The 14,196-nt window shown below is 56.6% G+C and overlaps 1 protein-coding gene and 1 long non-coding RNA gene across 8 annotated transcripts in view; one reads left to right on the forward strand and one right to left on the reverse strand.

Moving 5' to 3' along the window:
- Positions 1-8,534, reverse strand: part of GALNT9 (polypeptide N-acetylgalactosaminyltransferase 9) — a 91,810-nt gene extending 83,276 nt beyond the window's left edge. For 2 of the 5 annotated variants that reach the window (XM_030859913.2, XM_060311155.1), the window contains exon 1: positions 7,665-8,303. In XM_030859913.2, coding sequence (XP_030715773.1) covers positions 7,665-7,905 — 241 coding nt within the window. In that variant the 5' untranslated portion in view covers positions 7,906-8,303. Of the gene's footprint in view, positions 1-7,664; positions 8,305-8,427 lie in introns of those variants that run through there. The other 3 variants (XM_060311154.1, XM_060311156.2, XM_060311153.1) reach the window with 3 other exon arrangements.
- LOC132598393 (uncharacterized) lies at positions 6,260-10,362 on the forward strand. 3 transcript variants are annotated; one of them, XR_009566526.1, is made up of 3 exons: positions 6,260-6,749; positions 8,746-8,956; positions 10,074-10,362. It is a non-coding gene; the product is annotated as an uncharacterized lncRNA (long non-coding RNA). The 3 variants fall into 3 exon arrangements; XR_009566528.1 differs by lacking the exon at positions 6,260-6,749 and adding an exon at positions 8,322-8,477; XR_009566529.1 differs by lacking the exon at positions 6,260-6,749 and adding an exon at positions 8,552-8,664.
- The last annotated feature ends 3,834 nt before the right edge of the window (positions 10,363-14,196 follow it).

Below are 14,196 nucleotides of genomic sequence, written 5' to 3' on the forward strand. Positions count from 1 at the left end.
AGGCACCATGCTAGCCATCTGTCCAAATTCCGCCTCATTTCAATTCTTTTCCCTCCATTGTCTTTGCTCACTTTTCTGAGGACCTGTTATGTGTCAGGCACTTTCACATGCATCATCTTGTCTAATCGCCTCAAAATCCTTTCATGGGGCTTCCCTGGTGGCGCAGTGGTTGGGAGTCCGCCTGCCGATGCAGGGGACGCGGGTTCGTGCCCTGGTCCGGGAAGATCCCACATGCCGCGGAGCGGCTGGGCCCGTGAGCCATGGCCGCTGAGCCTGCGCGTCCGGAGCCTGTGCTCCGCAGCGGGAGAGGCCACAGCAGTGAGAGGCCCGCGCACCGCAAAAACAAAAACAAAAACAAAAAAAATCCTTTCATGGAAGGATGATCACCCTCCCCATTTCACAGATGGGAAAACCGTGGCTCAGCGAGGGGAACTGACCTGCCACGGTCTCCCAGTTGGGGTTTGGGTCATCTATCCAACTCCAGTGTGCAGCTCCAAACTCCTCTCCTTCCAGGAAGCCCTCCTGACCTTCAACACAGCCCATCAACACCCTGCTTTCTTGTCACTCACACTCACTGCCTTAGAGAACAGAGAATGCCAGGCAGTTGCCTCCCCGCTACCTGGCTGTAAACTCTCAGAGGAAGGCACCCAGGCTCTGAGCTGTGGGCACCCCATCCTGTGCTCTGCAAGCAGCCAGCGTTGGTTCTGTGAATAAAGTGTGAACTGGATGAAACCACCTCCCTGATCCCCACTCCCCAACTTCCCGTGGATGCCTGGGGGCCAGGCGTTTTTCTGCAGGGGTGGGGCTGCATCAGAAAGGGATCCACAGGGCTGGCGGAGTTGGTGGGGGGAAGGTCAGGGGACTGTGGACAAGTGGAAAAGAGAGCTGGAGCTCAGCCAAGTCAGCTGAGCGAGACCCACGCGCCAGGCGTCGCCCAAGAGCTCACGTGCTTCCCTCACTTACTTCTCACGGTGACACCGGGAGATAAATAGTATTTCATCCCATTTTACAGGTGAAGAAACTGAGAGCAAGGCCGTGAAGGAAGCTGCCCGAGGCTGCAGGGAGCAGGGCTGCTTACCCGGGTGGTCTGGCTCTGCAGCCACATTTCAGCTGCAAAACTCTGCCCCACCGAGGAAGATAAGATTTCCTCCTTCCCTGTGTCCACTGCTAAGAGCTCAAGCACATGGAATATTAACACATTTTCCACAGTCCGCTCACGTGGTGTGAAAATAGTCCCTTGCATAACCCAGGCACTTTCTGTTACTTTCTTTCTCTGAAATGGAATCGAGGCTTGCTGGGTCTCAGATGCAGGCAGCGCCCAGAGCTGGCTTTGACTGGACTACATCCTGTTAAAAGTACAAGCAGTCCTTTTCGCTCTAGCCGGAGGCATAAGCCCTCACCACCGAGCTGACCGGGCTGATGTCTTTCCCAGTCCATCCCCAGGGAGGCGGTCCAGGGCAGGGACCCTGGCGCCAGTGTGCCGGGGTCCAAATCCCAGCACTACTCTCCCCCCTGGGACGTCAGCCCCGAGAGGCAGGAACCCGTGGCTCAGTCACTCCTGACTCGGCATCAGGGACACGTGAGGAGTGAACAACACACGGATGAAAGAGCTTTTCCATCATTCCAGAGAGGGAGAGCTTCCGCCTGCAGGGGAGTTTCCGAGGACCCCTCTCGCCGTGAATCGGCCTTGCCCCTCCCTCCTTTGACACCTGGCCAGCCTCCCTTCAAGGGTACCTGTGCTTTTTGAGAGCAGAACAGAGAAGCTGACCAAACTGTTCCAAGACCTGGATCCCATCTGGGAATGTCCTCAGTGGGACATCGGACATGGAAATGGATAGAGACTTTTTTTTGTCGAGTTTCCAGCCAACGAAGGATAAGCTGTCCTTTCAGAATACGGTGCCGAAACTTTGAAATATGCAGATTGCTGAGCTGAACCGTAAATGCAATCACTTAGCCCCGGCACACTCCCGAGGCGGGGATCCCCGCCTGCATGAATTATTCCTAGAAGCGCTGCCCCGCTGGATCTGCAGACAGAAGTCTGCGGATAGAGCCAGCCCGGGTGAGGTCCGCTCCTCCCAAGGGAACTACGTGCGGGGTGTTTATCTCAGGGTGAAGCACCCCTGCCTCTCGTCCCCTGAAAATGCCGAGGCCCAGGTCTGCACAGCGCTAACCTCTGTGACCGGAAGTGGCCTCGGTCGTCCTGACTCACCAGTGGTCAGTTGGGGTCAGAGCCAGACCAGCAGGCAGAGGATCACAGGCAAAGAAGAGGAAAAAAAGCAAAACCGACGCGCTCTTAATCTTCTCAGGGTGAGTGAAATGTAATTGCAGGCAGCTCCGGCGGAGGAGAAGGGAAGAGGTGATTCTCGTCAAGCACCCCGCCGGCCGCGGCTGTGGGAGGCCTGGGTTCCGGGTGGGCGCACCGGTATTTTCTCACTTTCTGTAGTAAATCAGCAACAGTGGGGGAGATGTGAGACGGATGCAGGGGGATAAGGCCACTCCATTAATGGCCCGGAGGGGGGGAAGGGCCAGCCAGTTAAATGCTGCCACTTCGAAGCAAGACCTGCCAGGACCCGTGATTAAACCCCGAACAGACTGCAGCTGTTCCTGCAGCCGCGGTGGCTCTGACTGCTGGGATGGGCGAGGCAGGACATTTTAGCTCGTAAAGCAGGTTCAGGGAGGATGGAGGTGGACGAACTCAAGCTGGAAAGGCCCCGGAGCCAGCGGGGAGCTCCTCCTGGAATTAAAAGTCACGATGAACAGGGGAAGCTTTGTGATGAAATGTACGTGCCCTGCAGGTGGAGTGTGGTCTTCAGAACGGAGCTACTCACGCACAGAAGGGCTCGGAACCCCTCCTGAGAAGCCGGCTCTCAGGGGTGGGCGGGCCGGCACAGGAGTGCCACGGGGGCCAGGGGTGGTCCAGTGAGGCGGCCGGCCCCCCCGGCCTCAAGAACCTTCCATGCGCTTCTCAGACTCCCACCCAGCCCCTTCTCCACCACGCTCTCCTGCAGGCTCCACCCAAGGGTGTCATTCATGCTTTGGTCGCGTAAACGGTGCGACGAGGCGCCTCCTCCTCCTGGTGCCACAGTCTGAGGCACCTGCTGCCCTCATGTGGCTTGTGCTCTCGTGTGACGTCTGAATCCCCGTCGCAGGTGGGGAAACCTCGGACGCCTCCCCAGATTCGGCTTCTCAGCTGTGGCATCTGCCTACCGCCGAAGCAGGCACGGGGAAGACGGCTGCACGAGGAGACACTTGCTCCCTCTGTGGCCCGAGAGTCCAAGGGGAACGCACTCTCTCCACCCTTCTGCTTCTCCCCTTCCCCCGGGGGCCTCCCGGCCCCAGCTCCTACAGACTTCGATTATTAAAACTCACGGCGCTCAGACTCTTGGTAGGATTTCAGCTTCCCGATCTGAAACCTGGGCCCCGCCACAGCGGAGGCAGCCTCGGGGACACACGTCCCTTGGCAACATGACAGCCCAGCTCCGCACTCTTCCCACCCCCTTCCTCCATGCCCGCACCCCCCGTACCATCCCCTCTGCTGCTCTGATGCAGACCCGGGCTTCCCAAAGTGTGGGGTCGGAACCCTGGCAGGACCGGCACGCAGGATAGGATCGTTGGCAGAAAATGAACGCGGTGTTAAGCAGCATCGACTCGCGCCGTGCGACTTATCGCCTTTTAAAGTCTGTCTCGATCTTCCGATTTCTTCGAGGAGAAAGTCTTGGTTTCATGCCAATATATCCCTCATACGCGAGAATCTCCCTTTTAACAAGGAGAGGGCAGGCCTCTGGCTCAGCGCCTCTGGTGACAGCTGCGTCACGCTGGAATTAAAGGGCGTGATTTTGTTTTCATCGCATTCATTCACGCAGTCCCCTCCTGCTTATGGGTACAGTGGTGATTTGCAAGTGTCTTTTCAAATAAATTTATTCTAAACAAAAACAATTGTTTAGAGAAAGATCCGCTCACTCGCTCATCCAACAGATATTTATGGGGCGCTAACTATAGGCAGGGTGCCTCCCTAGACCCTGGGCATGTAGAGTTGTGAATAAAACAGACAAAAATTCCCGCCCTGAGATGAATAGCAGAACAGGTGTTGTGCACAAGTCTGGTAAAACAGTACCAGTCTTACGTGAATGTGTCTAGTTTGAGAGACAGCAGGGCCAGCAAGTACCTCTTCCCAGTGGAGGGGAAGTGACGTTGGCAGGGCTGGCGGGAGGGGACCTGCACCTGAGATGTCCAAGGCCATTGCCCGGTAGAGCACAATTGGACCTTCTGTTATTTTAACTTGAACTTTTAGTAAGTGCAGAAATGTAGATAATTCTGAAGCAATTATGCTTTTAGCAGCTGCCATCACTAACTTTCTAAACAACCTGGGGCAAGTCCTGCTGTCTCACTGGCCCTCAGCTTTTCCATCTGTACAATGGGCCCATGGCGTTGACTTCTAACTGTAATGGCTTTGACCTCTGACTGTAAAGCACTTGGGCTGGGGTGGGTCTGGTTAGAGGGAATTAACGCACATGTGTCTGAATTTTTAAAACCAACCAGCCAACCCAAATGGAAACCCTCCCCTCCCATCCCCAGCTTGAATTCAGCCTCTGCTCCTAAGGGGTCATAAGAAGGCAGAAGGGCTTGAACATACGATCAACTGAATGGGACTCTCTTTCCCTTCTCACTGAGCTTAGAGGTTCTCCAATTCCACTTTGGAAAGACTCGCTGTGCCAGTTGCAGGCAACGGAACCAGGGATGCTGTATTTTATGTGCAATTTAAGATATTCAGAAGGATGATTTTTGTCTATAAACGTTTTTTCTTGCCTTGAGCACTGAATTTAGAAGCAAACTCTCGTGTACATACAGGATGTGACTCCACTGCATCTCCTTAAAGAATATGTTCCCCCGGGTCCTGTGAATTGGAATCTACACACACCACTTAATAAGCCTTTGCTGAGGTCGACAAGACATCTCGAGTAAAGGTCACTGGACCGGCTAAAGAAACGGTGTGGGGAGAGCTGGGGAGAATACCCTGCCTCTGGGCCCTGCTCCCAGGGACAGCCTTTCCTTCCCACCAGCTCCTTCAAGCCAGGAGAGGTATTTCTAGAAAGCAGTCAAAGCAAAGGAAAGATAAGCAATAAATCAATTTTGTTTGGGTTTCTCCCTCTCCTTTCTAAACTCAGCTGAATTAGTGTCGAGTAGGAACTCCAGGAATCCATTTCATATTTCTTGGATCTAAAACACAACAGACACTAGTGCAAAGGGCAGCGGCTCGCCTCTTCCAGGAAGCACTCTCTTTGCCGTGCTTCAACACCCTTAACACGGGAGTCGGTGCCGGTTTGAAGGCGTGAGCACTGCTCTCACACAGCTTCCTGTGGACCAAGGTCAGCCCCACGCCTGCACTGTCCTATCCTTAGGGACCGACCTGGGGTGAGGGCTGGATTGGGGCTCTCTTGTCATTTCCAGGAACAAATACTGGATGACCCCTGGGTAAGATGCTATGCTAGGCACATGGCCTAAGAGAGGGATGCAAGACGGATTCATCAAAGAGAGTGGGGTTGGGGGGAGTGGACAGAGGGACAGAACAGTTGGAGGAAGGGGTGGGTAAAGAAAGGAGAAGGAGGGCTTCCCTGGTGGCGCAGTGGTTGAGAGTCCGCCTGCCGATGCAGGGGACACAGGTTCGTGCCCCGGTCCGGGAAGATCCCACGTGCCGCGGAGTGGCTGGGCCCGTGAGCCATGGCCGCTGAGCCTGCGCGTCCGGAGCCTGTGCTCCGCAACGGGAGAGGCCACAACAGTGAGAGGCCCGCGTACCGCAAAAAAAAAAGAGAAAAAAAGAAAGGAGAAGGAGAGAGGGACATTGATGACGAGGAAGAGACTTGCTGAAGGGAAGAGGGAGGAAAGATTTTAAAAAGAAGAAAGGAGAAAGGGTGGGAGGAGGGGGAAGAGGGAAGCGAGGGGAAGGGAGAGAGGAAGGAGGGAGAAGCCGGGAGACAGGAGAGGGAGAGGCTGGGGTGGGCCTGGGGATAACACTCCACTTTCCCGAAACCCTTCATCATCTCCCATCAGTGTCGGGAAAGTCTGTCAAAGGTCTTGGCTTTTTCTGCCTCCAAGAATCCTGGTCCCTTCTCACCCTGAAGGGTGGGGAGGTGGCTCTCGGTGCTGAGCTGGCCGTCATGATGTGACAACCCGACACGCTGCCAGTGTTTTTATAGAATCCTCTGGTTTCCCCATAAAACAGACCATAACACCCTGGCAAGTACACTTCGATAAAGCTGTGTGCTATCACTGGGGCGCGCCGCCTTCCCGGAGATGAATCACTCCCGGGATGGTCAAATGGCGGTGGAACCAAACTGTTCTGCCCTCGCGGCTTCAGCTGAGCAGGAGAGATCAGTAAAGCCACGGAGCCCACCAAAAGTACCTCCAGAAAAAACCAGGAGTTCGGGGGTGGTGAGAAGGTGCTTGGGAAGCCAGAGGACGCTCTGCCTTCCCCGAGCAGGTGGGCACGGCTGCGGACAACTCCTGCGTCCCTGGCGTCACCCAGCCTCAGGTTCAGAGCCGGTGCTCCGAGGCCAGCTGGGCCTCCAGAAGCAAATCCTGAGATGACCCTCACGTCGGGCGGGCGCCACGCAGAACAGGCCCTGCCTGTGCAAGCTGGCTCCCAGACAGCTCCTGCCGGAGCCTGTCACTGACGCTGCCTGAGGGGTGTTGCTGGGTCTGCTGATGCAGAAACCGGAATAGCACAGGACAGAGGGGAGCTCGCGAGTGAGGTAAGCACTAACTTTCCTCCTTCCTCCTCGTACCTCGGCACCGAGTGAACCGACGGGGGAGCAGTCGCTTTCTTCTGCTCCGCTGCATATCCCCAAGTGGAAAAGTACTCCCCCCCCTCCCCTCACCCTCCTTGACTCCCACTCTGACTCTCAGGGTGACCCACACCTGCTTGGGATGAAACAAGGCGCCCACCTCCAGGAGCTGGGCTTCCTGGAGAAGCTTCCTGGACTCCAGGGTCCATCTGGGTAACTAACACCTGCCAAGCCCCTGCTAGGCCCTGGAGTCTCTCCATCCACGAGCCACAGGCTCACGGCCTCAGGCGTGGCCCACGACTCTTTGTGGAGGGAGCCCCCAGCATCCCCAGGACAGGAGGCTGAACGGGCCCAGTGGCCGGGGGTACCTTTCTCCACCAACATTTAAAGGACACCTCTGAAGGGCAGTGTCACCACCCCACCTCTCTGCACTTCCTCCCCGAGGGAGGGGAGTGAGTCCGGGCTAAGCCCTGATGCGCCACATCTCCCGGGGCATCACAGCTCTTGTCCTGGGCACCGCCTGCTCTTAACGCAGGTCCTACAACCTCTGGAAGTTCTCTCACATCCCCTCGGGGGACAAGGCGGATTCCCCTCATGTGTGCTGGGGGGAGGGGGGACGGTACGCAAGGGTCCACTGGGTGAGTGAATGCGTGAGTGGCCAAGCAGGCCAGTGCCCTCTGCCACACGGAGCCTTCATCGCTTTTGGCCTCCTGCCTAATTCCCTGCCAAGAAACAGGAGTTCGACCCCAGCCCTAGTTGGCCATCGGGCCCCTGGGGTCCTCAGAGGTTTTAGCGGTCGTGCGCAGTGCAGCGTCCCAAGCACGGGGACGCGTCCCCCCTGCCCAGCGCCTCTGTCCCGAGCGGGGCGCTGGCTCGGCTCACCGTTCAGCTGGGTGTAGACCACCTCCTCCAGGTGGTCGAGGCGTTGCAGGATGGCCTCGCGCTCCGCCAGCGCGCCCACCGTGGCGTGCCGGCTGCGCACCCGGCGGTCGGCGCTGCGCACGATCTGCACCGGCCCCTCTGAGCGGTCCTGCAGGCGGCAGTACACCGAGAAGAGGATGATGCCCACGAACACCAGGATGTTGACCGTCAGCAAAGTTTTGATCTTCCTGGCCACCGCCATGAACGCGGCTGGAAGCTGGGGGCTGCCTCACCCGCGGGGCATCCCCGTGGGCCCGGCGGCCGCAGGAGCCTCCGTCTGGCCCGCTGCTTCGGGGACCATGAGCCAGCCCGGCTTGCCGCGGGCTGGGGGCTGCGGACCCGCTGCGCGCTCTGCCGCCTGTCCCCGGGAGCTGTCCCTTCAGTACCGCCCGCGCCGGCTCAGCACGCCCCTCCGCCTCCCGGGTTCCCCACGCGCAGGGGCTGCCCGGGGCCGCGGATGCAGGGGCCACCCGGCATCCTCTGCAGAGGGGCGCGGCCCAGTCTCGGGGGCGGCGGGGCGGGCCTCGGGGCCCGGAGAAACGACGGAGGTGCGGGCCGGCAGGCGCTCGGCTGGCGTGCGGCTCCTGCCCGCCCCGCCGCCACGGCGCCGGTGCGGAGTGACGCGGCCGCCCAGCTCATCAGCATGCAAGCGGGGCCCGCACCCTCCCCCGCAGGCCCACCCTCCCGGGACGCCCCGTCCGGGACCACCCTCCCCTCCCCTCACCTCCCCGGCGGGGCGCAAGGTCCGGCGCGCGCTCCCGGCGCCTGAGCAGGGTGGGGCGGGGCCTCGCGCTCAGGGTACCCCGACCAAGGGCATCCGGGCGGGGGCGGGGGCGGGGGCGGGGGGGGGGCGGAGCACGCGCGCAGTCTCTCTCCACTCCCCTCCCCAGACTTGACCGACCGAAGCGGGGTCCTGGGGAGCGCCTGGTCAAGGCGGTGTAGTCCGCGCGGATGAGCAGGGGTAGGCGGGGGCGTCTTTATGAGGAGAAGGAGGGATAGTAGGGTCAAAGCCACCTCGGTGACTCGTCTCCCCCTTCCCTAGGCCAAACTGAATCTACTCCCGGCCTCCCTCCCCTTGCCCCTCTGTGGGGCTGAAGGCTGGGGAGAGCTGAGTCCAAGGACGGGTGGGCCGCGCTTGAGAGTCGGTGGTACCTAGGGGCACCTCCAGGCGGAACTGCGAAACCCACCAGGAGGGGGAAAAGGCGCAGACCCCTGGGCGTCGGGTACTCCAGGTCGGGGTCCTCAGACCTCAGGTGAGAGCAAACCCGGCTCACCGCGTCTCCACTCCCATCTCTAATCTAGCCCCAAGCCGGCGTTTTATAGATGAGACAGCCGGGCTCCGTTGGAAACTGAGCGGCCAGAGGCAAGGGGTTCTGTCGACTTCACGCTGTCTCGCCAGTGCCTCGTGTTTACTTGGTGCTCAGTAAATGCTTGTTGAGTGAATAATTGTAGGAACATGCATTAAGAGCTGGCTTTGTGGGGCTTCCCTGGTGGCGCAGTGGTTAAGAATCCGCCTGCCAATGCAGGGGACACGGGTTCGAGCCCTGGTCCGGGAAGATCCCACATGCCGTGGAGCAACTAAGCCCGTGCGCCACAACTATTGAGCCCGCAAGCCACAACTACTGAAGCCCGTGCATCTAGAGCCCGTGCTCCACAACAAGAGAAGCCCCCGCAATGAGAAGCCCGCTCACCACAACTAGAGAAAGCCCGCGTGCAGCAACGAAGACCCAACGCAGCCATAAATAAATAAATAATAATTTTTTTAAAAAAGAGCTGGCTTTGTGCTGGTCCCTCACTATACAGAGATGAATAAGATACTGACCCTTGGGCTTCAGGGAGCTCTTGGCGTGTGTGTGTGTGTGTGTGCACACGTCTGTATGCATGTGTGTCTCTGTGAGTGCATTTTGGTTTTTGGCCACATCACGTGGCATGTGGAACTTCCCTGACCAGGGATCGAACCTGTGTCCCCTGCAGTGGAAGCGCAAATTCTTAACCACTGGAGCTCCAAGGAAGTTCCTCTGTGTGTGTATTTGAGTGTGTGTGTTCATATGTGTGTCCACGTATGTTCATTTGTGTGTCCAAAGTGCATTTATGTGTGTACATGCGTGTATTTGTCCATGTGTGCATTTATGGGTGTGTCCGTGGGCGTGTGTGTTCGTGTGTGCGTGTGTGTATCCATGTGTGAGTGTTTAGGGGAACTTCGGGGTCTCTGGCTCTTGGTCCAGTGCTCTTCTTGCAAGCATACATTTCTAAACGTCAGACATACTAGCCTATCCAGCATGGAGGTTCTGTGCCTCTTGGTAGATCCTCCTGAGAAGCCGAAAGACCCCTTGCTCCTTTCCCTCGTCAAAACTTTCTTTTCTTTCTCAGGAAGTTTGTCCAAGAAAGGCAGAGAACCATCACCAGGAAGGGCCCAGCCGTTGGGACTTGAGGCCACAGCTGGCTACAGGGTGTTCGCCTGAGAGGAAGCTGAGATTCTGGTTTTCATCATCATTCTGGGAGCGTCTCACATGCAGCAAGTTTGATAAACACTGGTCTGTTCTTGGTAAATAGCCATTCCCCTGTCCCTCCTTAAGAAATACTGGATTTTTCTGTTTATAAAATGCCAAGTTGTAAGATGTTTCCCCATTTTACCAGGATGGCTTTTGGAATAAAAATACAAACGGCTAACATTTCCACGGTTGGTGAGATTGTACCAGACCCTGTTCTAGGTCCTTTACGGCCATTAGCCGATTAAGACCGACAGCAACTGGCATGATCTAATTAAACTACGAGGAAACTGAGGCAGTGAGAGGGCGAAAGCCTTGTTCAAGGTCACGTCAAGGGCAAAGCATGGATCTGGGCTTCAAGCCCAGACAATTTGGCTCCAGAATCAAATGTATTAGCCACTGTCACTCGAGAAAAGAAAAATCAAGCACTTTTCATTATGTGTCTATTGAACATGATGTTAGAGTGGTTTTGCAGAAGGAAGCATTATTTTGTTCATGTAAATACATTGGGCTGCATCCTAAGGTTTAGCAGGAAATGATACATCCCCAATACGCATTCATATTTGGCTGCATTTCATTTGAAGTACAAGCACATTGACCTGGGAAAGTTTGGGGGTACTTTGCACGGACGGAAACGCATCAGTCCCACCAACTGGTGTTCATTTGATTTCTTAAATAGACTGAATGCTCAGCAGTGAGTTGTGAGATGTGCTGCAGTAATGTGGCTCTAACGCAGGACCGTGCAAGGAGGAGAACCACCCCCCCTCCACCATGACCATCTTCCCTCTGACAGAGCTCTGGCTTCCCGGGGGCTTCCTCAGATGCCAGCCCTTCAGAAGCCACAAGGGAGCCTGCAGTCCACAGTGCTGATTGGCCAGCCTGGGAAAACCCTCACCGGAATTGCGGATACCAGGTGGGAAGGCATCCACGGGACTAAGGGAGTCTTGTGGTCACAGCCTTGAGGCGGGCAGGCGTCTGTGCTGGTGCAGGCCACGGGAAGGCGGAACCATGGAAACACAAAGTGGCCCCAGGAAGGGACGCGCTAGGTCCTCTGATGTCCTTGAAGCCAGCCTCCATCCCGAGGTTTGCCTTGAGGCAACACTCTTGTCTGAACAGAATTCACTCTGACTTGGGCCTTGTCTTTTGTGGACCACAAACTGAAACTCAAGATTCACTAGATGATTCTCTCCCAGCTCATGGAGAGGAGGGCGTTTCCTGTTCAGAATTCAGCCTGAGTATACGGCATGCGGTGTTTCATTATCTAAACGTATCAGTCAGGAGAGCCTGGGTGGTGCTGCAGAAGCAAACGGCCAAATCTCGGCAGCTCAGACAATGCGGGGCTATTTCTCGGACAAGCTGCACATCCACGGGGGTCAACAGGGGAGTTTGCTGACGACTCACCTCGGGACCCAGTCGTCCGAGAGCAGCCGCCTTGAGCGTTGCCTACGGCTGTGCCGAGGGGAGAGGAGAGGAGAGCTTAGGGGGGCCTCACGCTGGTCATGAAACTCCCAGCCTAGAAGTGACACCTGCTATTTCCACTCAAAACGTATCGTCCAGAGAGTGTCATGTGGGCCCCCCTGCACCGACGGCTGGGGTAGAAGTGAAATTCTACCGTGCACTTGGGAGAGGGCGATCTGGAGGTATGTGGGTGAATGACACTCAGGATCCGCACAGCAACCTTCCAGAAAATTAGGATTTTATTCCAAACTCCTCCCACACTCCCAAGTACCAGGCTCCCCAGGGTAGCAACACATGATTGTTGTCAAATTAAAAATTAATGCAACCATTTTATGGAAGACTAAAGCAAAAAAAAAAAACGTGCGGTGAATTTTGGTTTAGGCAGGATTCATTGACGAGGCTGGACCTCAGGCATCTGCACCTGAGCCGCCATCCGCTGAGAATTGCAAGCTGAGCTTCTGAATGACGGGGCTCCTCCCCATGGGGATTCCCAGCTGGCAGGGGCCCAAGACGAGGGCAGAGGTTGTGCGGGCCAAGTTCTCGCTGAGAGACTGACCCCCAGACACGGAGCTGCAGGAACGCTCCAACAGCTCCAGTTCAGACCAGAGACAAAGTGGGGAGCTAATGACACCCCAGGATCCCAACTCCAGTCTTGTCTCCCCCTGCCTCTGACTTAGGCCACCAGATCTGACGCTAAGCAGCTTTAAAGAGGCAACAGAGATGTTGGCGGGGTCCGTTCACTAACCACGGGCCCCTTTGGATGCCCCCCATGACAGCCGGTGGGCCTGCAGCCCGTTACCCCCCCAGATGGGCACATCAGTCCTCGGGCAGGTGATGCGGGTGCACAGTGGGTGGAGAGGCAGCGAGGGCTGAGATCTGCAGGCCAGACCACACCTTCCTTCTCCGGGCACAGAGGGCACCTTCCACTGAGCCAAGAGAGGAAAGCGCGTGCAAGGGGTGGGGAGGGGAGCAGGGGGGGTGAGAGAGAGATGGACAGGGAGAGAAAGACAGGAAGGACGGGGAGGGCGGAGGAGAAAGAGAATTTGGTGGGAGATGGGGTGGAAGGGAGCGTCCATCGCAATGGAAGACGCTGGGTGTCGCTTCCTGCTGTCATTTCTCCCCAAGACATTCGAAAACGGTGATCGAATTTGCGAGCGTCCTCACCGCCTGAGTCACGTCTGGCCCTTGGGTTCTGAAGCTATAACCCAGCTTCACAACTGCTCCGGCACAAGGGCATTGTCTACTTCCCGACAGTAATGGTTCAAAGGTCTGTTCCTCACTGGCCTCACGTAGAACAAAAACCTCATCTAGGAGGCCTTCCGTGTCTGACTCGTAATATATTTACCAGACACTTAAAGAGCGTTTACCACATGCCAGACACTCATCCAAGTGCTTTACAAAATGCATTCACGCAACCCTCAAAGGGAAGCCATTCTGCCCACTTTGTAGATGAGGAAATAGAGGCACAGAGAGCTTTAGTAACTGCCTAAAGTCGCACAGGTGTCGGAGATGGAGCTGGGATGCAACCCGGCCACCGGGCTCCAGCCTTTAAACTCTACGCTCAGGTGCCTCTGCTGCCAGTAAGCTATCTAAAATAGATTCTTCCTCTTATCATATTGAAGATCAGTCTCTCCTGTTTCCTACTCGCCCATAACGCTAACTTGTCCCTTCATCGCAGGTGCCTGGGCTGCTGAATCATTAACCCATCAGGGTGTTCAAAGCACCACCGAACAGCAGCTTAAATCAACAGCATTCGGTCATTCAGCAGGTGCGTCTACAACCAAGGCAGGGCTCACAGGTCAGGCTCATCTCTGCTCCATGACGGCTGGGGCCCCAGTCGGCATTAAGGAGTGGAAGGGGACCATCTGAAGGTTCATTCACTCGTGGCTGTCGTTGTGGCCCGTGGTTGGCTGGGACCTGGGCTGGGCTACCAGAACACCCATGCTGGCCCCTCCGCTCACACTGGCCCCTCCACGTGGCCAGGGCATCCTCACAACGTGACTGCCAATTCCAGGACCAAGCCTGCCTAGAGGGCCAGCCACACTGCCTCTTGTGACCCAGCCTCAGAAGTTACACAGTGTTGCTTCCGCCACCCAGATTGAGGGGAAGGACACAGACAACATCTCTTTGTGGGCATGTTTTGGAATCGCTCTACCTGGGGACCTCTTCCCTAACCAGTCTGATGAGATGTCTCTTGCTCTCACTTCCCAGCTGCTGGAAGGCTATGGCTCAAGCCTAGCTGCACGGAGGGCCACCCCCCCCCCCCGGTGGAGCCAGGGGTCTCGTTTGTGTGGGCATCATTCCTGACTGCAGTTAGGTTGTAACAGCTACACCACTTGAGCAGCTGAGTCTAATGTCATAAACCCTGGGCTGGAGCCCCAGCGGGGCAGATGCCATCAGTTGCTAACCCAACCTCCCTTCCTTCCCTGTTGCAAGAGCAACAACAAACGCCTCTTGGCCACAAACGCCTATTTCAGACCAAGAAGTAAATCTTGATTAGTTGAAACCAACCCACGATAGGTCTATGGAAGGTGCTATGGTCTGAA

This window comes from Globicephala melas, chromosome 13 (assembly GCF_963455315.2).
Source record: "Globicephala melas chromosome 13, mGloMel1.2, whole genome shotgun sequence".
Classification (NCBI taxonomy): domain Eukaryota; kingdom Metazoa; phylum Chordata; class Mammalia; order Artiodactyla; family Delphinidae; genus Globicephala; species Globicephala melas.